The sequence below is a fragment of the Streptopelia decaocto genome, assembly GCF_964273445.1.
Source record: "Streptopelia decaocto genome assembly, chromosome: Z".
NCBI classification, from domain to species: domain Eukaryota; kingdom Metazoa; phylum Chordata; class Aves; order Columbiformes; family Columbidae; genus Streptopelia; species Streptopelia decaocto.
In genome coordinates, this window is record NC_138657.1 from 82,067,245 (window position 1) to 82,092,745 (window position 25,501).

The window sequence follows — 25,501 nt, forward strand, 5'->3', positions numbered from 1 at the left end:
CTCATTACTGCTTGCTCCTCTCCCCTCCCCACGCTCTGAATCCTTCAGCTTCACTGTTAGATACAAACGCCAGCTCAAATCTAAGTATACGTCTGGTTTTTAGACTGGGGGGGAATCCTATCCCTCATCCATTGCTCTGAGTTAAAAGGAGTTCTCCCCCAGGAGCTGATGCACTGCCCATCCGGTTTCCTATTCTTATTTGATTACTGCACAATATTATAATTCATGCCACTAATAACCCACTGGAGCTCCATCAGCCCTCTAAAATACATCTTTCCACTTGGCTGCTGCAAAATCCTCCCTGGGTTACAACAGTTTAGGAAACACCATCCATGCTATTTATTTTATATGGGTTTTTTTTCTATGTAGGCTATATTAAATACACGTTTAACACTGAAGACTTTAATTCAGAATCAAGTATTGGGTTCCTCAGACATGGCCAAACAAGCAACCTTTAAATAATTAGCCAGCAAATTCCGAACGAGTAATGCTGTAACACAACACACACAGTACACTGCCATGTGGTTCACGATTTATGACTGTCACAGAGGCCTATTCCACATCACTACATTGTGAGAAAATGCCTATCTGGATGTAAGATATTTCAGTGATAATACTGTATTTAGCTAAGATATCTGTAAGTCTTTACAAATAATAGCCTTAATCCTATTAGAACTGGAGGACGTTAATAGCATTTCTTTAGTAGCACTTAAACAATCGCCTCCTTCCTAACGTGCCAAGTGTGCAATCAGGAGCCAGGTTTACTTTTCACACACAGGTACCCTCACACTATCGTCACCTCCGTACCCAAAAGACCACGTCTCACCTTGTGAACCTTGACCTCTGAAAGGTTTTTTAGCCAATGCTCAGTGACTGCCAGGGATGCATTACCTCTGCGAATACGAAAGGGTTAAAGGCAGCCCAAATCAATAGGCCTACAAGGAGAAAAACACACAACACAACACAAGGAGGAAAACGAGTACGCCCCACAGCATCTGTGCAATGCTTTTCAAGCACAATTCTACAATATTGCTTCCCTTTGGCCTAACAGAAAGGCACAGCACCCCCCCACTTAACATCTCCTAAAGAAGAAAACCACAAGACAGCACCCTGTAAATAAAACAGCATGCAAAGCAGCATTCTTCAGTCACAAGCACAACTACAATTACAAATCATTCCACCAATTTTATTCGGTTTAGTTTTAAAATAGACTGCATAACCAGTGTCCCACCCTTGCAAAGCAAAAATATTTTAATAAGGGTCATAAATCTCAGCTCTTGCCCATTCCTTAAGCATAAAAAGGCACGAAAAGCCAAAGTAATCTCAGTTACTGCAAATATGTACATTCACATACAGAAGCCTTTATGACTATATTAGCCACATACCAGTGCTGTGTGTCTAAAGTGTGCATTCACATACTGGTTGGGGCTGGTATCTGTCTGCAAGCTCCTCTGCCTTTGGCTGCCATGGAGGGAGGAAGCTATCCCACTGTAGAGGCTCAGTGACTGCATTGTGTTCAGCGCTGATCTGCCTCAAACCAGTTCCAGCCGGTTCTGGTCACCCTACATAAAAAGCTATGGCAACCCTCGCTGAGTTGCCAACAAGTCCCTGAGAATCGCAGGGGCTGTTTCTGCCGTGGCGGCCGCAGCCCTGTCCCCCGGGTCCCCTGTCCCCGCACCCCCTGCTCCCCAGTGCCCCCCGCACGCTCCCTGCTCTCCTCCCCCACTTACCTCCCACAACCTGGCCAGGAGCTGTGAGCGTGTGCGTGCCTGGCTGAGCTAACAAAGAGACCGCAATAAAAATCCTCACAGGATCTCTGTGCGGCACCAGGCAGGCTCGGCCACAGCCCCGGGAGCCAGGCTGCGCGCCCTGGGCCGCTCCCCCCGCTCCCCACGGCCCGGGGGTGGCTGCTCGGCGCGTCACGCGGGCCGCGGTGCCCACGGCCGTGGGGCGGCCCGGCCAGGTGCTCTCCATCCGCCCTCCCCGCTCCTGCCCGCGGCGGGGCCGCTCGAATGGCATTTTCTCTCCTCTGCACAGCCTTGCTACAAAGATTACCCACATACACCTCCCTCCCCTCAAGAAATCCATTTCCGCAGCAGCGGATGCCTGCAGAACAGTTCTCGTGCCCCCTCCTTGCAGCACCGGCTTGGCTGTTGCTGTTTTTTCTTTTTTTGCTGTTCGGCTCTCCTTGAGGCACTGAAATGGCTCCAGCTGCAGCGCACGCCGGGCCAGCCCCGTCCACACCGCAGCTCTGGGCGGCCAGGGCGGCTCGCAGGGCACCCTGGGCACAGCTGCCCCACGGCCGCCCCGCTGGCCGCCCCACGGCTGCCCCACTGGCTGCCCCACGGCCGCCCCGCAGCCACCTCGCTGGCCGCCCCACGGCTGCCCCACTGGCTGCCCCACGGCCGCCCCACTGGCCGCCCCACGGCCGCCCCACGGCCGCCCCACAGCCGCCCCGCTGGCCGCCCCACGGCCGCCCCACAGCCGCCCCGCTGGCCGCCCCACGGCCGCCCCACGGCCGCTGCGGGGTGACTCCTCAGCAAGGCCAGCGCTCCCCGCGTGGGGGTTCTGCACCCACCTCTGCCCATGGCAGCCTTGCCCCTGGCACACTCCCTTCTTTCTCTGCCAGCCAGGGCCTTCCTGCTGCGCCGCTGACCGTCGCCCCAGCCCACATCATCCGCCCCACTCGTGGTGTGGCTACTCACCCTCGCACTGGTATCCCCAGTAACTGCCTACGCGCCAAGCCCCATCCTGGGGGGTCTGCGGGATGCTCCTCCAGCCGGGCTGCCCCGGGCCAGCTGCGGGTCGGCCGCGCCAGCAGCCTCCGTGCGCTCCGGGCTGCACCTGTAACTGTAGCAGAGGTCTCGGGCACAACCCTTCACCCCCTCCCCTGCGGAGCTCAGGTCTGGCACTCTGCACATCCCTCCTCCCCACCCCATGCTGGGGAAAGCGACCATGCTCTTCCGCCGCCTGAGCCCCGTGTCCTCCGCACGGCTGCACCGGCCCTCCCTCGCCCCAGCCCGGGTGGGCTGCCCCCGCCTCTGGGCCGCCGGGGCCGCGGGCACCGCGCTGGCGGAGCGGCCCCCCCTGCGCGCCCCCCGCCCGGCTGCTGCTCTGGGGCCCGGGTCGGCCCTGCCCGAGCGGGCCCTGCGCGGGAGGATCGGCCGCCGCTCTGCGCGGAGGCCGCGGCCCCTCCGGCACGGAGCGCGGCCGAGCGGAGGACAGAGCGGGGCGGCGGGACGGCCACGGCCGAGCGGCCCCCCCGCTCCCGCCGAGCCGGCCGAACCGCCGGCCCTGGCAGCCCTGGCGCTCGAGCGAACGCGGGGTCCGGAGCCGCCGCCCTCGCAGCGCCCCGGCCCCGAGCAGCCCGAGCCGGGCGGGCCGGACAGGCCGCTCCGCCGCGGCGGGGCCTGCGCGCAGGCCGGGGGGAGCGGGGCCGGGGGAAGGCGCCCCCCGCACGCCCGCTCCGCGCCCCGTGCACACACACCTGCTGCGGGCCGGCCGCGGGCGGGCGGCACGGCTACGGCGGGCAGCGCCCCGGCCGCCCGCGGAGCGGCCTGGCCGGGAGATGGTGGAACATAACGGCAGAGGCTCCGCGGGCCGAGGCGGCGGCGGGGGTGGGGGCGCCTCGGCTCGCACAGATCGGGGAGACGCTCCCGTGCGATCCCGTGTGGAACGGCTCCCGGAGCGCGCCGGGGCGGGAGCGCCGCGCCGGCTCCAGCGCTGCGCGGGCAGGGCCGGGCCGGGCAGGTCGCGGCCTCCGCAGCCCGGGGCGGGGGACTGTCCGGGGGGAATCCCGCCCGGCGGGGCGCTCGGGCCGGGCAGCGCCGGCGGGCCGGGCCGGGCCTGCCCCGGGGCTCCACCGCGGGCCTGCGGCAGGGCCGGGGCAGCCCCGCTACGGCGACCCGGCGCTGCCCGGGGCCGCGGGGCCCGCGCCTCCCGGGCGGGAGGGGGTCCCTGCCGTCCCCCGCGCCCCGGGGGCCGCACCCGCGGCGCCGCGGTTCTATAACAAAGGACAGGCCAAGCGGCCGCAGTCAGCTCGGCCGCGGGCTTTGCTTCCCGGCGCGGACCCGCGCGGCGCCCCGGCTGCTGCTGCCGGCGCGGGCGGCCGCGGGGACCGGGGCCTGGGCGGCTGCAGGCCCGCGGCGCAGAGCGCGGTCCCGGGCAGCTGCAGAGCGCTGGCCTGGGCGCTGTCCCGGGCAGCTGCAGAGCGCTGGCCTGGGCGCTGGCCCGGGCAGCTGCAGAGCGCTGGCCTGGGCGGCGCCGCCGGCCGCACGAAGGAAGAGGACCGGGAAATAAGTGGGCCCTGCCTGGAAACGGCTCGGTGTGTGGCTCTTACCTCTTGTCACAGCCGCACTGGCTGACAGGCCTTTGTGTGCAGCAGAGCCGGCGGGCAGCAGGGCCGCTGGCATGCGGTGTGACCTCTGCGGTCTGTCGCCGGACGGCTGTTTTACAGGCGTGCAGCAGCATTTCCAGGATTTGAAGTTTCACATGTGAATCACTTCACTGGGTCATATTGATGGCTTTACATATATAACAACTATTTCAAGGTTATGCTTTAAGACTTTTTTATCAAGCTATGTAGAATATAACCACATATTCTGGTGTTGTAGGGACGGCTCTCCCGCGCCAGCCGGCCGGGGGCGGCAGCCCCAGCGCTGCTCACGACGGTCCCCAGCGCCGCTCACCCGGCTGCGCCACGACGGTCCCCAGCGCCGCTCACGACGGTCCCCAGCGCCGCGCACCCCGCTGCGCCATGACGGTCCCCAGCGCCGCTCACGACGGTCCCCAGCACTGCTCACGACGGTCCCCAGCGCCGCTCACGACGGTCCCCAGCGCCGCTCACGACGGTCCCCAGCGCCGCGCACCCCGCTGCGCCACGACGGTCCCCAGCGCCGCGCACCCCGCCGCGCCACGACGGTCCCCAGCGCCGCTCACGACGGTCCCCAGCGCCGCGCACCCGGCTGCGCCACCATGACTGCGGCACACGGTGAGTCCGGAAAACTTACGGAATCTGAATATAATTAATTGATTTGGTAACATATCGAAAGCAAATGGATTTTTGTTCTGCACTAGTTTTAATGTTCAGGGAGCACCATGAATTTCAGCTCACACGTGCCTGGGGCTCATCCTGCAAGCCACTTGCAGAATTAGCCTGTAATATTTATCACACCCTATTTCTTCCCAATTAACTAGTGAACTGATTAGATTTAGAAAATGAGAAGTACAGTCTGTTTTCTTACGTTGCGTTTCTGTGGTTGACTTGCATAACAGCATAAAGAAGATGGCAGCTGCTGCTGCTACTTTTGTATTAATATCTGAAATGTTAATTGATTTCGCAGTTTGTACGTGACATAAAGGTCCTGTGCGTGCTGCCTTTCAGACAGATTTACTTCTTCTCTTGTCAGCCAGGTGTCTTTGACATCTCCATGGCAGAAGAAGTCTGTCACCCCAAGTATTTGACTTTCAAAACTAAAATGAAGAGAATTTTAAGTACCGTGTAGAAGCGGTGCCAGGCTGATAGCTCTTCCGCAGTGGCTTTTCAGTTCAAACACACAGAACAGGCGGCCGCCGCGCAGGTGTCCCCGCGGTGTCGCGTGCGCCGTGCGCGGCCTCGCTGGGTTTCTCGCGCGCTGAGCTCAGGGCTGAGATGTCGTCTCGGGTCGTCCCGAGCGCGGTGGCTGCGGATGAAGCCGGTTCGGGGCTGCTGGGGGGGCAGCGGGGGGGTTGGGGCACTCCAGCGTCTCTGGAGGTGGGAACTGACTCTAAAACGTGGTGTATTCATCCCACACTGTCCCTATAGGAATCAATTTTAACTGTATCAAATGTAAATAGTGCCAAACATAGCTTTTGCACATTAAAGATGTGCAGGAGCCAAAGATGATTTTGCAGGTGGATTGACGCAATAAAAAATAAGGTAAATTTACATTTAATTTTTTAATGTCGGAGTAAGTGACGCCCTTTTTGTCCTCTCCCAGTGTTGTGTGTTGGTTTTACTCAATGACAGAACATTTCCTTCCTGGCTAGTTAAACATCCTGAGCTTAAGCAAGAAGACTGAAATGCAGGTTCCGTATTTCCAATCGTAAATTGCATTTTCAGACCAATAGCTTTACAACTTTTGGCAAAATCTTAATACTGTCTGTTACTTCAGCTGCTTTTTTAGGTGTTCACCTGAAAATTTCCCATATCATATTATCCACAAGAGCAGAGCAGAAGCCCACATTTCTTGTTTTAGAATCCTTATCTTTTTATTTTTAGTCACTGTTTAGACTGCAATGGTACTTTAGTTTAACGTCTATATTTAAGCATTCAGTATTAAAAAACCAGCTTACAACCCAACTTAGCCTTTTCAGATGCTCCTATTAATATTCTCTAGCTATTTTCTTGGCCAAAAAGAAGAATTCCTTTCCTGGTTATTAAAATAAGTCTCCTGTTATATGTTAGACTACTGGCTCTGGGACTGCGTTAGAAAGATGGGATTCGTTAAAAGAAAGGGATGCTCGGTGGGGTAAGATGAAGGTGGCGGTGCCGCGGTTCCTGCGGGAGCCCGGAGCCGCGGTGCAGCCGCCCCCGCCAGCTGCCGCAGCGCGTCCCGGCCGGACCGATGGATTCCCCGTGGGCGCTGCCGCCTCTTCCGCTCACCAGCACCTTCCCAGCGCGGGCCGGGAACCGCCCAGTCAGCTTTCTCTTCAAGCATCAGCCACCTGCGTGATTAACATCCAGTACAACAGAGCTCATCAGCCCGCACGCTGAAAAATGTCTGGTTTGTTCTCTTAACATGCCATATGTATGGGTTTCTTCCTTCCTTCCTTCTCCTGATATTTATTCAAGTATACGAGGACTATTTCTGAATTATTCATCATGCAATATCTGATTAGACTGGGGCTGTGCTGGCTCCCACTGCTTAATGAATGAGCCATTAGCCTTTTGCAGATGGTGCTATCAACAGCTATTTGAATGTTGTGTGTTCACCTGCATTTACACAGCACCGTGAGCGAGAGGATAGAGCCGTATCAAAACGCAGGGCTGGGAGATGGTTTTTTACTGTAATATCCATTAATCGTCACGTCATGTCCAATGCCTGGCTCACTCAGAGTCCCCGGGACGCCCTCGCTAGGCACTCCCTATAGGAGCTATAGGTGGAGTTTCCACAGGGCAGCTCCTGTCGCTGGATGCGCCTTCTCAAGGCTGGGATCCTACAAACAGGAGAAGGAAAGGAAGTATTTTTGCCATATGTAAATTTTGTTTTAGGAGGTATCTGTTCTAGTTTTCTCAGAACAGAAAATCTGTGTGTAGTTGAGTATATATCCTACTGAACTACTTGTGGCATCTCTTCGAGCAATGGAGTAAAGCACATGAAAAGAAAACGCTAGCAGTTGTAGGCATTTACGTTCACACTGTCTTTCTGCAGCAGTGCGCCCTGCAGGGTTCGGTCGCTGCCGCTCCCCGCCCGAGCGGAGGCGGACACTGTGTGTTCAGATGCTTCTTTCTCCCGAACTGAGAATCACAGCAGTGAAAGAAGACGCTGTCCCAGATGGCCGAGCGAGGCACAGCTGGCACGGGCGCACCCCTGCTCCGGGAGGGCCTTTGCCTGGACTTGGAGGACGGCGTTGAACTGCGGAACACAGCAGAGCTCAGGGTGCCGGTGAGCTTGAGAGATTCCAGCCAGGGGACACGGCGTGATCCGCACGCTGTCTGGTGGGTTCCTGCAGGTGCCCCAGGGCCCCCCGGGCGGTCTGGCACCCAGACAGCCGGGAGGGCACCGCGGTGACACCTTGAGACACCCAGCCACCATCAGCCACCATCAGCCACCATCAACCACCATCAGCCACCGCAGCCACCATCAACCACCATCAGCCACCATCAACCACCATCAGCCACCATCAGCCACTGCAACCACCATCAGCCACCATCAGGCACTGCAGCCACCATCAGCCACCATCAGCCACCATCAGCCACTGCAGCCACCATCAGCCACCATCAGCCACCATCAGCCACCGCAGCCACCATCAACCACCATCAGCCACCATCAGCCACTGCAGCCACCATCAACCACCATCAGCCACCATCAGCCACTGCAGCCACCATCAACCACCATCAGCCACCATCAGCCACCATCAGGCACCGCAGCCACCATCAGCCACCATCAGCCACCATCAGCCACTGCAGCCACCATCAACCACCATCAGCCACCATCAGGCACCGCAGCCACCATCAGCCACCATCAGCCACCATCAGCCACTGCAGCCACCATCAACCACCATCAGGCACCACAGCCACCATCAGCCACCATCAGCCACCGCAGCCACCATCAGCCACCTCAGCCACCATCAACCACCATCAGGCACCGCAGCCACCATCAGCCACCATCAGCCACCGCAGCCACCATCAGCCACCATCAGGCACTGCAGCCACCATCAGCCACCATCAGCCACCGCAGCCACCATCAGCCACCTCAGCCACCATCAGCCACCATCAGCCACCATCAGCCACTGCAGCCACCATCAACCACCATCAGGCACTGCAGCCACCATCAGCCACCATCAGCCACCATCAGCCACTGCAGCCACCATCAACCACCATCAGCCACCATCAGCCACCATCAGCCACCATCAGCCACCGCAGCCACCATCAGCCACCATCAGCCACCATCAGCCACTGCAGCCACCATCAACCACCATCAGCCACCATCAGCCACCATCAGCCACCATCAGCCACCATCAGCCACTGCAGCCACCATCAACCACCATCAGCCACCATCAGCCACCATCAGGCACCGCAGCCACCATCAGCCACCATCAGCCACCATCAGCCACTGCAGCCACCATCAACCACCATCAGCCACCATCAGGCACCGCAGCCACCATCAGCCACCATCAGCCACCATCAGCCACTGCAGCCACCATCAACCACCATCAGGCACCACAGCCACCATCAGCCACCATCAGCCACCGCAGCCACCATCAGCCACCTCAGCCACCATCAACCACCATCAGGCACCGCAGCCACCATCAGCCACCATCAGCCACCGCAGCCACCATCAGCCACCATCAGGCACTGCAGCCACCATCAGCCACCATCAGCCACCGCAGCCACCATCAGCCACCTCAGCCACCATCAGCCACCATCAGCCACCATCAGCCACTGCAGCCACCATCAGCCACCATCAGCCACTGCAGCCACCATCAACCACCATCAGGCACCGCAGCCACCATCAGCCACCATCAGCCACCATCAGCCACCATCAGCCACCATCAGGCACTGCAGCCACCATCAGCCACCATCAGCCACCATCAGCCACCGCAGCCACCATCAGCCACCTCAGCCACCATCAGCCACCATCAGCCACCATCAGCCACCATCAGCCACCTCAGCCACCGCAGCCAGGGCGCCTGTCCCTCTGCAGCCACTGCAGCCAGGCAGCGCTTCTACTGCTGCCTCTCCATAGCATGTGCCATAAATTGGAATAAGCACATAACAAAATAGGGCAAAGGGGAATGCAGACATCCAGAGCTGGGCTCTGAGCGAGTCGTCAGAACTAAGCAAAAGCCACCAGCAGCCAATTTGGAAACCTCGGCGGCGGGGAGCAGCTCAGGTGCAGCATTGCTTCCAGCAAGAGCAAATCTGCTGCTGCCTTTCTCCTCTTTGCCTCAGGAAGCCAATCCTCAGGGATGAGGGTGTCAGGAGCAGCTCAGCCTGCCCGTGCTTGCTGATTTCGAGCTGCCCATGACCTTCTTTCTACAATTGAAGCAAACAAAAATAAAGGCAACTTGCTGGTTTGCAGCCAGCACAGACTGGGAGTCTTTCAAGCAATCTCAGACTTCAGTGCCGGTACTTGGTATCTCCTGCTGGAGGGAGGACATCTGATTCATCACCACCCAACGCTGCAGAGATGAGTCAGGACTATACAAATTCCATTTAGTTTGTGTAACAACTACTACTTTCTGTGCTGAAAACTTCCTTCTCTGCTGCCGTAAAGATCTCTACCAAACAAAACCCTAAATGTGCACAATTAGCAATCTGTCACCCAAAGTGGGGCTGGTCGCTTCGTGCAGCCTGTTTTTGGTGCTTGTGGGTGTGTGCTGCCCAGCCAGGGTGCGGCAGGGGGGCTGGTGAGCCTCTCTGGGTTTGTTCCACGTGAAAGAAACAGCGAGGGGACCGTTATCTGGCTGGAAGGGCCCGGTGACAGCGTTCCTGTGGGCTGGGAGGCGGGCAGCACCCCCGCCCCGCTGCTCGGCCTCGTTACCTCCCATCAAACGAGCGCCTCTGCTGCGCAGCGGGAGGGCATTGTCCATGGCGAGGCGGCCGCTCTGTCACCGGTGACAGCACGTGGGTCGGAGTGCGCCTGCTGCCGCCCTGATTAGATTGTGTTTAATGGCAGCCTGTGTGCGGAGATTACAAGGCTGGCGTGGGCATCGGCTCCTCCAGCATCTGCGCCCTTGTCTGCGGGGGCTGATCCACCCACCGGGCCCGGGGTATCTTCCCTCTTTGTCCCTTCGCCTCTCAGACAAAACATCTTTTCACTAATGAAGAAATACATCTAAGACAATCTCAAAGCACAGACATTATGCCAACAACAGTCTTCAAGAAAAATATCTTGATTTTATTGAGATGTTTCATCTCTTCTTTTTTTTCCTGTGAAACTATTCCCTAAACATCTCCTCTTTGCGTGGGGCTCGCTCTCCTCCCCCTCAGCGGCATGGCGCGTGGGAGGAAGGAAAGAGTAGACTTCTGACAACAAAACTGATGCCCAGGTTACAGCAACAGTTAAAACAACACCGAGAAACCACGACTGAAGATCCGGGGAACTGGAGGTGTGGAGCTCTGGCGCTACGGAGGCAGCAGCAGCGCGGTCCTTGCGCGACGGGCTCGGCCCCACCTGCCCGCACGCCGTAAAGAGAACTGGCTTTTCACCTGCTGGTGTCGGTCGACACTGGCAGCGCTAGTGCTCAACGTGCTCCCCTCGGACCGCTCTACCGGCCGAAGTGTCCCTCGGTGTATGAAAACAAAGCTTTCCGGAGTGGTGAGCCCTCCTCGGCTGTTACACTGTGGGGTGTACAGACGTTTTGCTGCAGGTTGTAAGGGCTGGCGGTGGGTGTCGGGCACCGGGTGCTGGGTCACCCGGAGCAGCCGACACGCTGCTAGCTCGCGTTGTCTCAGGGACCTGCGTACGTGAGGTCTTTGGGAAGCGGCACAGAAACAAGTCAGCGAGACACTAGTATGTGTGGAAAAGAACACAAACCACACGGGCAATGAATGCATCTTCTTGGGGACACACAGCCACTTATCAGTGGGAAAGGAACAGAAAATGACAGCATGGGAGGTCACAATAGCCCCGTGAGGCAGCGTGGAGCCGGCCGGCCGCATTGTGCACAGGGCCACACTGAGATGCTTTCCAAAATGTTCCATTTGCCAGCAACAACAATGCCCTTGAGAAAGGCTGTGAGCCTGGCAGGGAGGAACAATGCGCAGAAGTGGGACAGCGGGCGGGCAGAGCCGCCTCGTCCCGCGCAATCAGCACAGCAGGGGCCAGAGCCTCTGCCGGAGAGAGCGATGGGGCGGCGGGCTGGGGCACAGCGGGGCGAGCGAGAGCACACACACCTGCACCCTGCTCCCCTGCTCCCTGCACCCTGCACCCTGCTCCCTGCACCCTGCTCCCTGCACCCTGCTCCCTGCTCCCTGCACCCTGCTCCCTGCACCCTGCACCCTGCTCCCTGCTCCCTGCTCCCCTGCTCCCTGCTCCCTGCTCCCTGCACCCTGCTCCCTGCTCCCTGCACCCTGCTCCCTGCTCCCTGCTCCCCTGCTCCCTGCTCCCTGCTCCCTGCACCCTGCTCCCCTGCTCCCTGCACCCTGCACCCTGCTCCCTGCACCCTGCACCCTGCTCCCTGCTCCCTGCACCCTGCTCCCTGCTCCCTGCTCCCCTGCTCCCTGCTCCCTGCTCCCTGCACCCTGCTCCCCTGCTCCCTGCACCCTGCTCCCTGCTCCCTGCACCCTGCTCCCTGCACCCTGCACCCTGCTCCCTGCTCCCTGCTCCCCTGCTCCCTGCTCCCTGCTCCCTGCACCCTGCTCCCTGCTCCCTGCACCCTGCTCCCTGCTCCCTGCTCCCCTGCTCCCTGCTCCCTGCTCCCTGCACCCTGCACCCTGCTCCCTGCACCCTGCACCCTGCTCCCTGCACCCTGCACCCTGCTCCCTGCTCCCTGCACCCTGCTCCCTGCTCCCTGCTCCCCTGATCCCTGCACCCTGCTCCCTGCTCCCCTGATCCCTGCACCCTGCACCCTGCTCCCCTGATCCCTGCACCCTGCTCCCTGCTCCCTGCTCCCTGCTCCCTGCACCCTGCTCCCCTGAACCCTGCACCCTGCTCCCTGCACCCTGCACCCTGCTCCCTGCTCCCCGCACCCTGCTCCCTGCACCCTGCTCCCTGCACCCTGCACCCTGCACCCTGCGCCCCTTCAGCTGCTCCTCCACGCGGCAGCTGGAACTGGGGCCCAGCTGTGGCGGGTGCAGCAGAGGGCTCGGGATGTGCGAGGGAACCATGTCCTGCGAGGACCAGAACATTCAAAACCGATACAACACATGGGTTTAATTCCATTATACAGTGAAACAGTGACACTCGATGCTACAGAAAATGATGAATATCAAGGTTTCAGCAAGGGTAAAAAGTGTATTTATAGCAAATAAAATTATTTGTGAAGGATTCCTTCGGTGGTTTTGGCTTTGTCAGAGCAGGGCTTGAGCCAGGCAAGCGTTTGGCCGGATCCGGGCGGGTATATTGCCCCTGTATGGCGCAGTGGCCACCCCGGTGCCCCCACCGGTGGCTCGCCCGAGGGTCCCGGTGCCCGGGCTCGCGGCCGAAGGGCCGTCACAGCTCACGCTTCGCCCACCCAAGGCCCGACGTTCTCCGTTCTTCCCTCTGCGTATCTGTGGGGAATTCAGCGCAGCAGGCCTGTTCGGTTTTAAAAGGATTTTTATATAACTCTGACCTTTTCATTCTGTTAATATTACCTTTCTCAGTACACCCAGCATACACACGCAGCTGCCAGGCCAGTAATGGGACACAGAACAAACCTATTTTATTTTAAAACCTTTCTCAAATATTGGGGCACTTCGGGAGTCAATTCTTGTATTTGAATTTCAGATTATTAGTAAAAGGTTATCCGTCTAGGCGCCCAGGAGGACAAAGGGTGGGTAATGGAGTGAGAAGATAAATAAGTACAGAACGTGGCAAACGTAGCAGGCACAAGCGCCCCCGACCTACATCCCCGGGCTTTGTGTGCAAACAGGGTTCTGGGGCCGGAGGTGGATGCGTGAAATAAGGAGCACGTCTTGTCTGCTCCCTGAGCACGTCCTGCCTTTGAGAACAAACGAACTGTGTCCTCAGAAGTGACCCTGCAGAGACTGGTTTGGCTGTTACCTCTCTGCCAGCTTTCCTCGCCCGGGCCGCGGCAGCGGACGCCCTGCGGCGCGGCCGGCGGGCGGGGGGACGCGGGAGCCGCGGGGCCGCGTCACCTGGTCCCCGAGGACAGGCCTGCGCCGCAGCTGCCAGCCCCGGCAGAGCCCCCCACGCACGGGCGCCGACGCTCCCGCGTTCCTGCCGCCGCAGCGCCCGTGCACGGCGCTCTGCCCGCTGCCGGGGGTGCTCCGGGAGCGCCGGAACGCGGGGCACGGGGAGTGACCCAGGGTCACCTGCGAAACGAACCAGAGGCACTACAGCTTGCTGCTCTGACCCTCAGGTTTCTAGTTTGGATAAAAGACATTTATTTGGAGCAGTAATGTGACTATTACCAAAACAATCTGAACATTGTATCCTTCACAGATGTGTCCCTTGATGTGATTTGGCAGGAGCCTTTATCCAGCCCGTTTATTTTATTGTCTGAAGTTCTGCTGTTTCATATTCAATGGTTCCGATACGATGGCGGGGATGCGGATCGCTGCGTGGTCAGCGCTGCTGCGAGCCCCTCCGCCGCTCGGCTGGCACGGCCACAGCTTGTGTGCCGGATTAATATTGAAGGTCAAGTGCAACGATATTTCCTGATTTAAGTGACTGTCACTTTCTCAGTTAAAATGCAGAGCAGCTCCTGATGGATGCAATCAGGCTGTAACTGGAGGAGCTACTGTCTCAAAATAGCACTTGGTCATTACATTTACATACGGTTGCTGTTAGCAAAACAAGTGGAGCCCTTTATATGCAGAGAAACACTCCCGCGGCGAGGCGCAGCGGCGCTGCTCGGGGTCTGCCCCCCCAGCCGTCCCGCACCCCGCGCTCCTCCCGGGCTGCTCGGGGTCTGCCCCCCCAGCCGTCCCGCGCTCCTCCCGGGCTGCTCGGGGTCTGCCCCCCCAGCCGTCCCACGCCCCGCGCTCCTCCCGGGCTGCTCGGGGTCTGCCTCCCCAGCCGTCCCGCGCCCCGCGCTCCTCCCGGGCTGCTCGGGGTCTGCCTCCCCAGCCGTCCCGCACCCCGCGCTCCTCCCGGGCTGCTCGGGGTCTGCCTCCCCAGCCGTCCCACGCCCCGTGCTCCGCTCGGGGACGGCGAGCGCTTCCCGGGCGCCCGCGGAAGTCGAGGCACGAGCACCACGTGGCAGGCGCTGCGGCCAGAGGCCAAGTTCAGCTCACCGAGCCCAGCGCCCGGGCCGGGCCCTCTGATCAGTGCTGTGACCGAGGCTCTCGAGCGACATCGCTCCCCTCCGTTGCTGTGGCAGACGGCGCGTCAGCCTCGCCTCGCCCGCGCGGGTGAGCGGGTGGCAGCTGGTTAGTGAGCGCGACTGTCAGCCAGCGCGGAGCTGCGGGGACAGCGGAGGGACAGCGGGGACAACGAGGCACGAGCGCGTTTTGCAGGTGCGGACAACGGTGCTGCCTCTTGGCCTGGATCCAATGGTGGCAGTGACACGGTGGCAGTGACAGTCTGGGGTCGGTGACGATGGGGCTGTCACCAGCGCTGACTCACTGCAGAGGGCACTTCGGGGCATTTCCAGCTCGAGGTGAGCTGCTTTTATGCAAAAGTTGTAGCAGTTTTCAGAGGAAAGGGAACTAAACTCCCATAGCCCATCTCAGTGTTCTCTCCCCCAGCAAAGAGCCAAACCCAATGCATTACACACAGTTTCACCACCAAGAGATTGTTCCTGAATAAGGATCAAATAGTTCCTTTTGTTGGAGTTTTTAGAAACCTTTTGACTGTCTCCTCCTTTGCTCGTGGGCAGTTTTAAAAATGAACTCTTTTTCACTTGGAAAGGCCTAAACATTTTTTCAAGTAGTTCCTGGTTTAGTTAATTCCTCGGGGTAAGGGGACAAAAAGAGAACATTATTAGCTGAATTCGATGGGATGTTCGGACAGTTGGGTCCCTCCCAGGAGCTGCTCTCACAAACAAGCGGTTCCCTGCAGCACGTCTGTCTGAGCCGGGTCGGCCACCCGGGCCCCGGCTCGCGGGCACAGGGGGACGTTGACTCACGTTTCGAAACGCGACCGCACACCGCGGCACTCTGGTTGGAAACTGCGCCTGTTCATAGACCCAGACAGGGAACAGGATTCGGGAGAGAAGCTCCACGAGACGGAAGCCACGCATGCTCTAAAGCAAAATATCTTTGTACCATTGAAAAATGAAATTAATAAAATATTTCGTAAAAAATAATGTTCATGTCACCTTTATCTCACACTTTTTTATTTTTCGTGTATGTTTTATAACGTGCTTAATATATTAGTACCGTCATACATTTCTGTAATTTATAATTAAGTAAACATACAGATATTGAGGGTGCACGATCACAAGTCGCTGACGGGATGTGTGATCGGCAGCACTTGGGGAGCACATGCAGGGCCTGCAGAGCCGGCCCGAGGGAGCGGGCGGCTCACGGACACCATTGCGGGGGCGCTGCTGCCGGAACTGCCGGGACAGGCCGCGGTACGTCTGAACGCAGCACAGAACCAGCACAGAGCCGGCCCGAGGGAGCGGGCGGCTCACGGACACCATTGCGGGGGCGCTGCTGCCGGAACTGCCGGGACAGGCCGCGGTACGTCTGAACGCAGCACAGAACCAGCACAGAGCCGGCCCGAGGGAGCGGGCGGCTCACGGACACCATTGCGGGGGCGCTGCTGCCAGAACTGCCGCACAGCTGGTGCCAGCGCCGGGACAGGGCGCAGTACATCTGAACGCAGCACAGAACCAACACAGGACACAACGGCAAGATCTGAATGCTCCTCGGAGGCACGTGCTGCAAACAACAGGTGAGTCAGAGCCCTCGCGAAGCCCCAGGGAAACCGTGCTTGGATTTCTCAGTGGCTGGAAAGCGCCTCTCAGAAGAGCGAGACTCGCCAGCCAGTGCCATTAACAACCCGGCGTGAGGGGCTGCGTTGCCAGCGACAGGTCGCTCTGAGTCCTGCCGGCTGGGTGCCCAATTTTAAGGAACCTTAATGGTACTTCAAAGGCAGAATTGCTTGAGACTACTTGGCGTGTGGTCTGACGGACGCAGCCGAAATTACTTCAGAAATAACTTTTAAGAGCGAAGGTGTGCAGCGGGGGTCATATCCCACAGCACTGTGCTTCACACAGGAAAAACAACCTGCAGCACCTCAGTGGGTGCTGTGAAACGTGGAAATGACTGAGGGTGGTGAGGCGCACGTAACCCACACAACACGACAGAACAGGGCTCAGCTCCGTGCCCCAGAGGACAGGACAGGGACAGGACAGGGCTCAGCTCCATGCCCCAGAGGACAGGACGATGCCCAGAGACTGATTTTTCTGAAGACTGAACAGAAGTAGACAGGGTCTCGTATGGAGTCCGCTGCAGCTTTGCTCAGGTGTGTAAAGCTGGGTGAAAATGAGGAGTAATGGGACGTGAAGACAGAGACACCTGGTCCTGCACAGCTCCTCTGACAACAACCTGAAGGTACCAGTGAAGGTATCAGGGATCCTGCCTATGGACATGGCAGAGGACAATCCAAGCGCGGCTGGCCCGGAGGACGAGGAGGACGAGGAGGACCTGCGTACAGCGAGCCGGGGGCCAGCGCTGCGTCCCGAGCAGGGCCCAGCGGAGCTGTGTCCCCCGACCCCCGACTGCAGCCCCGTCCTCCGGCACGCGCCCCTTCTCTGACTCGCCCCGTCCCTCTGACGCTCGGCAGATGGAGCAGAAGCTTCTTGCAGAGCGTCCCGCTCGCCGCAGCTGCTCCCGCGGCAGCTCAGCGCCGCGGTGGTACGGGAGCACCGGAGGGATCGGTGCGAGCGGCACCCCGTGCTTTTGGGCGGCCCTGTGCACAGCGCGGCCGCTCCAGCGCCCGTGGAGCCGCGCGAGCAGGGAGCACGACAGCTCCCATGTGTTCGGAACAAAGAGCGCTCGCCGGGGAAGTCAGGCATCGCGCCTCTTCGCTTTGCTCTGAGCAGCTGCAGGTGAGCTCCTATGGCTTCGCCTATTAACCTACATTTTTCAGCTCAGGTGCAAGGTGCTGGTTATTTGCCCATGGCCAATCTCTTTGAAAACAAAGAGCTGTAATTCAAATATTATATAAGCAGGTAGCTCTAATGCCTGGATGTTCGCAAAGGTCTGGCAAACCAGCCAGAATGTCAAGCCAGAATATTCTGCGTTCTAAAAACGTGCATAATTTTGCAGCCGCAGTGCTCCGAAAGATCCACTGTACAAATATTGAAGTCAAACATCCAGAGAGCGGGAGGATTTCAAAACACAGGTGACCTTTAACAACCTAAATCATCCAGATGATGAAATAGCAGAACCACCAGCAGAAGCGTGGGTGGGTGGTTCCTGGCGTCTGTGGAAACGGAAGAAAAGCCCATTGCTGATGTTTCCCTTTCTCCACCATGTACAATGGGTGGCTAAGAGTGTTTTCTGAGTTTTGGAACTCTGCTCGGTAGCAAAGTGACAGGCAAAGATGCGATGGTCTCAGAATTAGGTGTGGGTCTGTGCCTTGTGTGGCATCTCTGTGAAGAAAGAACAAGCAGCTTCAATGGTTTTTTTCCCTCCACTTGTTACAAAATTAGGTTTTATAATCTGAGCTTCCGCTTTTAATTGTCTCCACCGGAATGACCGCACGAGTCGCAATCTGGGTGCGGTACACGCTGCTTTGGAACAAAAGCTGGTTTGCTGTGGTTTCTTTATATTAAGGCAAACATTATATTCTGCATTAATGTAATTAATTATTTTAATAGCTAAAGATAAATGTACATCTGTAACCACAAGAAATAACATAAAGATTTCATTCCAATGGCAAAGTAAATTTGACGAAGATTTATCTGTCAGATTGTCTACAATTGCCTGGTCTGAACTCAGTTTTGCTGCCCTGCTGTAAACTGGTGGTATATTCAATGAGGGTTTTAGATTGATTCCAGGTAGAATGATTTCTGGTGTAAATGAGAATTTGGCCCTTTTTTTGCTGGGAGCGAAATGTAATTAGGCAATGGTTCGCTTATGTGTGACGTATGTTAATTAGTAGTTTCGCGATCATCATTTCCCAGGTGCACAAGTGCCAGACGTGTTGCAAACGCGGCGGTGGGCGCGGGCGGGGCCGAACAGGCACCGGAGGGTCTGCGGGCCCGGACACCGCACCCGCGGCGCGGCGGGACCGGGAACCGGCGCGCCCGGCCCCGCCCGGCCCCGCCCCGCCCGGCCCCGCCCCGCCGGCCCCGCCCCGCCGGCCCCGCCCGGCCCCGCCCCGCCCCGCCGGCCCCGCCCCGCCGGCCCGGCCCCGCCCCGCCCCGCCGGCCCCGCCCGGCCCCGCCCCGCCCCGCCGGCCCCGCCCCGCCGGCCCGGCCCCGCCCCGCCCCGCCGGCCCCGCCCCGCCGGCCCGGCCCCGCCCCGCCCCGCCGGCCCCGCCCCGCCGGCCCTCCAATGAGCGGCGCACACGCAGCGGCGGCCCCAGCGAGGGCTGGCCGGCAGCCGCCTGACCCGAAGGACGCGGCTCAGGAGGCCGACGCCGCCGTCCTGTTGCTTCCCAGACGACTCTGGCTCATTCCGCCGTATCGTGGGCTCTCAGCGTCCACCGAGAGCCCTCTCGGACCGCAAATGGGTTGGGCACCTGCAGCGACAGGAGGCGAGGGGCTTCGCATTCAGGCCCCTCGGCGCGGTGCATGCTGGGAGTTGTAGTCCGCGTGGCGGCAGAGGCCGCTGCGTGTGGGCGGGGCGGAGGCGCACGGACACTACAAGTCCCGGGGAGCAGCGCGGCGCTGACGCCGTAGTTCCGCGGTTGTTGCGGTGAGCGCGGGGGTTCGGGCTGTGAGCGGCTCCCGCGCCCGCCGAGGAGCCGCCCCAGCCGGTGCGGCCCTGCCCGGCCGCCATGGATCTCTTCGGGGACCTGCGGCGCATGAACAAGCGGCAGGTAGCGGAGGGGTTGCCGGTGCCGCCAGGCGGGCCCGGGGCCCGCGGGAGGTGCTGGGGCGGGTCATGGCCCTGGGAGTCCCAGCGAACGTGTCGTCACACCGGAGTGGGGCGAGTGGAGTCGGGCGGGGCCGTTTTTCGCCGGTGTCTGCGTGTGCTGCCGAGAACCCCGCGGGGGGCGGTGTGAGCTGCGTCCGCGCTGCGGGCGGCGCCGGGCGGAAGCTTACTCAAGTTATAAGAGATTTTCCGCATGATATATCTGACAGACCGTAAAGGAAATGATCCCTTGTTGTGTCTGTTCTACACTCACGGCTCTTCTGTCCAGAAAAGATAACTGTGCAAAGTGCAGCGGCTGCTGCTGCTTTTGCTGTACCTCTCATGCCTGTTTTGAGCACTCGTGAGCTCGGGAGGAGTGAGCGGCCCGTGCTCAAACCCCGTTAGCTCCTGATGTTGTAAAGTCTCTCCGGTGAGCTCGGCGGCTCTGGCGCTCGCAGGCGGGGGCGCAGAGTGGAGTCAGCGGCCCGTGCTCAAACCCCGTTAGCTCCTGATGTTGTAAAGTCTCTCCGGTGTGACCCCGTGTGCTTCTCCTGGAAAACCATTGTAGCGTAAAAGTCCACGTGCCCGGGTTGTGACTCAGTGGTGCATATGGGTTGAAATTCTGTGTTGTGCTTTGAAATACAACATGGTAACTCTAAACAATACTTTTCTTATTTTATCTAGCTGTATTACCAAGTCTTGAATTTTGCTATGATCGTGTCTTCTGCCCTCATGATATGGAAAGGGCTGATCGTCGTTACTGGAAGTGAAAGCCCTATTGTTGTGGTGCTCAGGTAAGTCGATGTAAAGGCGTTTCTGTTAAAGTCCAGATATTGCTTTGTCCTTCATCTCCTTCCTTTCCCCCTTGGATAGATTTTGAGTTTGAAATCTCACCTCCTTAAAGAAATATTCAAATGCTTTTTTCTTTTAACTCTGTTTTTGGACGCTTGGGCTGTTTTCATAACTGCAGTCTGGTTCCCATTGAAGTTTGTAGATATGTTGTGTACAGAGTCAGTCTTGCAGACCCCGAATGCTGATCAGACGCGTGAAGTTAAACACGCGTTCATGGAACAGAAATTGAGTGTTTGTCAGCAAGGAATGTATGCAGCAAACACTGGTATTTTCGTGAGAATCATCTATTCATGTTATTAGTTATGGAATCTGGAATCCTGCCTTGGAGGTTGTTACCAAAAAGCGCTGTGGCTGGCTTTGAAAATAGGCATGGGTGTTGTCGTGGTTGGGACGGACAAACCACAGACCGCGTTCCTCCAGGATGAAAGCAGTAGATGCCATTTATTGCCACAAGTGCATTTTGATACAGTTTTACCAATTCATGTGTCTCTTCACTGTTGGTTACAAGTTGCAGCAGTAACATCTCATTGGCTATTTTTGCTGTCATCAATGTTACTCTTCTACTCCCTTCTCTCTCACGGGTGCATCCTGAACATCTCCGGATACTCCGTTACTCCCCTCTTCCTCACGGGTGGGCCTTCATATCCTCAAGGCTAATTTCCCTTCCCATGCCCTCCGTCAGGGAATCCACGGACGCACCGTCGTCCCCCACAGGGTGTTCTGATCATTAATAATAATCGCTGATGTAAGCATAACTGCTGCTGGTGTTAATTGAACCCTTTCTGTGTTGAGAAGTACTTCTTGTTGTACTGGGAGACGTTTTTTGTCTTTTCACTGATGGATTGGGTTTTGTAACCAGAATGGCTCGTTTTGTTCCTCCATCATAGCCACAATGCTGTTTCCTCTGCAGCTTGTTTCCTTTCATTGGGGCAGTAAGCCAGGCTTCTGTAGGCTGGCTCGGAGACTTACTGAGGTCTGGTTGTGTTGAGTGTTGGCGTGCTGTTACACGTGCTACACGTGCTACAGACTTCCATTGAAATTGTCACTCTATCTGTAAGAATTAAATGTTCTTTGTTTTCATAGCTCTTCTTTCATTCACCACAATGTTAATAAACCCTCTCTCTTTGTTTGTAGTGGCAGCATGGAACCAGCTTTTCACAGGGGAGACCTGTTGTTCTTAACGAATTTCCATGATGACCCAATCAGAGCTGGTGAAATAGTTGTTTTTAAAGTCGAAGGCAGAGACATTCCAATAGTTCACAGAGTAATCAAAATACATGAAAGGTAATGCAACTTGGCATTTTCCTTGTTCCTAAATGTAGTTGCCTTCACTGTGACTTCCACTTACATTTTAATTTGGTAGTATTTTATGGAGAAGACAGGTGAGGATACACTGTAAGATCAAAGCCACCTCTGGGATTGATCTGCGTTTCCCGCGGTGCTGTGGCACGTTTGCTGCTGTCCCTCAGCAGGGCTGCTCAGCTGGGTGTAGGTAAACCCGTCCCAAAGAGGAGGCTGGTGACGCCGCGCACGTTATTCTCGCCAGCGGGAGCAGAGTCCGCTGCTGTACCGACTGTCACGGAACTGGGATTTTGGTGTGATAAATAGCTACTTCTAAACACAAACCTCTGAAGGAAAGTGAAGGTTCAGAACCAGAGCTGTATATGAAGTCTGACAAGTATGTGATCTTTGTTATGTGAAGCTTTCCAAGAAAGAGGTTTGACTAAGAATGAAAGAAGAGATTGTTATTCTCTTGGTGTGTATTAGTCTCAATGCCAACAGCAATTTGTGCTGAGAAGCAGCGGGTAGATGACTTGTTTTTACCTTTATTCATATGCCTGCTATGATGAACAGTCCTGTCTGCAAACAGCGGCAATTCTGTTTCTGGTTCTGCACAGCAAGAAGCCAGCCTGGAGGTGGCAAGCACTGACATGTTTGCTGCTCAGGAAATCCTGGCTGTGAACCGAAGGTGATTATCTTTTGAGTAATATCTGTTCTTCAATGCTTTTTTGAAACAAATGCGTGTATCCAAGAATTACCTTTTTTTCCTAAATACCTAATTTGTCTTCATAAAAATTCCTTGTCTCTTGATATTAATTACTTGCAGTTGGCAGTTTTTAATCAAAATTGGTTTGAAGACTGTAAAGTCAATGATTTTTTTGAAGCGGGGGTGTTGAACTGAAGTCTTGCAAGGGCACAAGACGTGGCAGGTTTTCTGACATCAGTGATTAAATCATGTCACGTTCAAAACGCGGTGTAAGAGACTTGGTTCATTTGAAACAGCAGGGAGAGGGCTGGGGTTTAAACCGCTGTTGGTGCAGAGAGGCCGGAGAGGTGCGGTGACGGGTTCGGGAGCAGCTGGCCGCCCAGGCTCCGTCACCTGCCGCCGCCTTTCGGTGGCTTGGGCTTCTCCATACGGTCCCCAAAGCCCAGCAGAGCGTCTTGTGTGCGTTATGTTACATAAAGGCTGCTTACACGTTTTGTTTGCCACATTTACAAATATCAAACATAAGTGGGGCTTTGCCTGGAACTCACTGGATCATTTAACAGTTAACAAGTGATCTAAAACTGTGTTGTGGTGTTAGTGACAAAATACTAAATTTGATGCAGGTGTGCAGCTACTTTAGAGACTCTTCAATAGCTGTTTTCATCAAAAGGACAAAGCTTTTTGACATAAACATGATTACTAAGAGTTAAACAAGTCCTAAAGCACTGTATTGTAGCCCTGTCTCTCCTAAGGGAAGACTTTCAGGGTCTGCCTCACCTGAGGTTTGTAATTCGTATGCAGTTCCATTTATTCTGCGTGATGGCTTCACAGGATCTTATTCCACAATTTGTTAAAAGCAGAACAAACTTAGCAGGGTATTATTCAGCATTTCAGAGTCAAATGCTTTTGCTGTAGGGGGTTCATTCGGTTGGGTTTGTTTCTGGTTTGGCGCATTTGGCTCTTCCCAGGCAGGCACAAGTGCTGCTGTTGAAGTTCAGTGCCTGCCCGGGGTGGACAGTGTCCCTTTCGTGTCCGCTGTGTAGTTGCTTATATAAACGATGATCTAGGGGTGGTTTTTAAAAACTTTTCTGGTTAAAATCTATTGACTCTGTCAGTAACAACTGCAGTGTTAATGATTTAATGGTGTTTGTCAAATACGCAGGACTGGAAGTAAACATGGTTATCTAATCTCATAGCACTTTTCATCTTCATTGTGCTTTGTAGATGTTAATTGAGGGTTTTAAATTAAGTGGTGTTTGGTTTGTCACCTCGTTGCCTTCTAGAGAAAATGGGAACATCAAATTTCTGACTAAAGGTGATAATAATGAAGTCGATGATAGAGGTTTGTACAAAGAAGGTCAGAACTGGTTAGAGAAGAAAGACGTTGTTGGAAGAGCGAGAGGGTAAGTAATGTGAAACGACTGTGTTTGTAACTAAAACAGAACATTTAGGGTTAGAATGTAATTCAGTTCCACTGTCGGTACAAACTAGAGCTGGTGTCGTATTCTAAAACTTTACTACATGAAATGATAATGTAAAGAATCACTTCCTGGGAAAGTTCCTGTAGTGCTGTCACTGATGGCAACAGTGGAAATCTTTGTTTTTTAGATAATGGCACATTTAACAAATCTGTCCTTTCTGTGCTGGCTCACGGGGCTTTTGTAGCTGCAGAACAGGAGCAAACCCTGAGAGCCGGTTCCCTGTGCTGCGGGATGTGCTTCTGTGGGCGCCCCTCGTTACCATGGTCTTTATTGCCATTTCTGGGATCCATGTGGATGGATTACTTAATAATTAGTGAACTAATAATAATAAATAATGCTATCAGTATGCAGCAAGAAGAAACATGAGACAGAAATCTGAGGTCTTGCTCCCAAATTTTCATGAAGTACATGTTGTCTTTAAAGCTCTGCTTCGGGTTTTGTTTAGTTTTGGTGCTTGTTGTGGTTTTTTAAATCTGAAATAGATCATCTAAAATATTCAATACATCTCCATGTAATATTCGAAGGTTAATTTTACATTTGTCTGCTTTTGTCCATTGTAGGTTTTTGCCTTACGTTGGTATGGTAACTATAATAATGAACGACTATCCAAAATTTAAGGTATGTACACAGACATTTTGAGTGCTTGAGTTTAAAATTATAAAATAGCGAGGTAGTAAGAATCTTGCATGTAAGAGTACACGTTAGTAAATCTGTGTGGTTTAGTACCTGGCGTAAGATGAGCTGTGGTGGGGTTTTTTTGCTTGTTTTAGCTCGTCTGTTATCCAGTAGAACTCTGCCTTTGTAATCACTTGAAAACCTTTTTTATAGGACTGTCATAACTAAGCGTACGCAGTCGTGTTTACAGTTAATAGGGTCATGTTAAAGTGTTGTGTGCTCTGGTCCGGAAGGTGTGATGCTGGAGAGCGCTTTGAGCCACTTTGGAACGTGTGTGAAGTGATACGGTGCTTGTTCCCGGTTCTCTTCCAGTACGCTCTGCTGGCGGTGATGGGGGCGTACGTGCTGCTGAAACGGGAATCCTAAGGAACCGCTTCTCAAGAACAACATGAAAAGCTAAATGTGCAGGGGAAAAACTAATATATTTCAGATGTTTTCATTTCTGTATACAGTTACAAAACTGTACAAGCTTTTGTCTTGTCTAAATAAACCGGACAACTAATGACTAAAGCTTTTGGCTGTTGGTTAATTATGTAATGGCACACGTACCGTGCTCCGGAGCTGCGGCTTTGTCCTTGGCAGCCCTGGGGGCCGCCGGCGCTGCCGCCGCTCGGGCCTCGCTCCTCCTGCGCGGTCGTTTTTAAGTGGTGCTGCATCCGAACCCACTTTCTGCCTCCTCGTTGTTTTTGTGGGTTTTTCCTTGATTATTTGTAGTCTGGGTCGGTTCCCTCTCTTTCCCAACCATACAGACTGTTCTATTGGTGTCTGTGAGGACACACAGGTGGGTTGGAACAGGTACTGAGCTGTAAGTTTAATCAGACTTACGCCTACAGAAAGTTGTCTGGAAGTGGCCTGACAGAATGGACCAGAAGGGCTCTTCCATTCTGATGGGAACCGAGAAATGGAAACTTGGAGGGGTTTCCCTGAATTTGAAGCCTGATCCTTGGTGGTGTAGGGACAAAAATCCTGATGGCCTGACTTTCAGAGGCCGGAATTTCAGGGACTGTGTGTGTTTCTGTAATCCAGGCTGTAAACTGTTCTGCCTTTTGTTCCTAGCTGTAAAACAAACCCGACAAAAAGGCGGCTTTGGTGCTTTATTAGCGCTCGTCAATGACTGGATGAATAGCACAGTAGCGTACTCCAGTGATGTTGCCAATA

At 55.9% G+C, this 25,501-nt stretch overlaps 2 protein-coding genes across 6 annotated transcripts in view; one reads left to right on the forward strand and one right to left on the reverse strand.

Annotated features, from left to right (window-relative positions):
- ZNF532 (zinc finger protein 532) overlaps positions 1 to 2,757 on the reverse strand; it is a 35,941-nt gene extending 33,184 nt beyond the window's left edge. For 3 of the 5 annotated variants that reach the window (XM_082074415.1, XM_082074413.1, XM_082074412.1), the window contains exons 1-3: positions 2,706 to 2,757; positions 1,386 to 1,589; positions 827 to 893 (exon numbers count right to left, since the gene is read on the reverse strand). The gene's annotated coding sequence lies outside the window, so the exon portion shown is untranslated. Of the gene's footprint in view, positions 1 to 826; positions 894 to 1,385; positions 1,590 to 1,730; positions 1,838 to 2,705 lie in introns of those variants that run through there. The other 2 variants (XM_082074414.1, XM_082074416.1) reach the window with 2 other exon arrangements.
- A 16,378-nt stretch (positions 2,758 to 19,135) lies between these two features.
- SEC11C (SEC11 homolog C, signal peptidase complex subunit) lies at positions 19,136 to 24,853 on the forward strand. Its single transcript, XM_082074518.1, has 6 exons — positions 19,136 to 19,313; positions 20,033 to 20,142; positions 21,335 to 21,484; positions 23,471 to 23,590; positions 24,229 to 24,286; positions 24,656 to 24,853. The coding sequence occupies exons 1-6, from the start codon at positions 19,272 to 19,274 to the stop codon at positions 24,707 to 24,709; spliced, it is 534 nt and encodes a 177-aa protein (XP_081930644.1). The 5' UTR covers positions 19,136 to 19,271; the 3' UTR covers positions 24,710 to 24,853.
- The last annotated feature ends 648 nt before the right edge of the window (positions 24,854 to 25,501 follow it).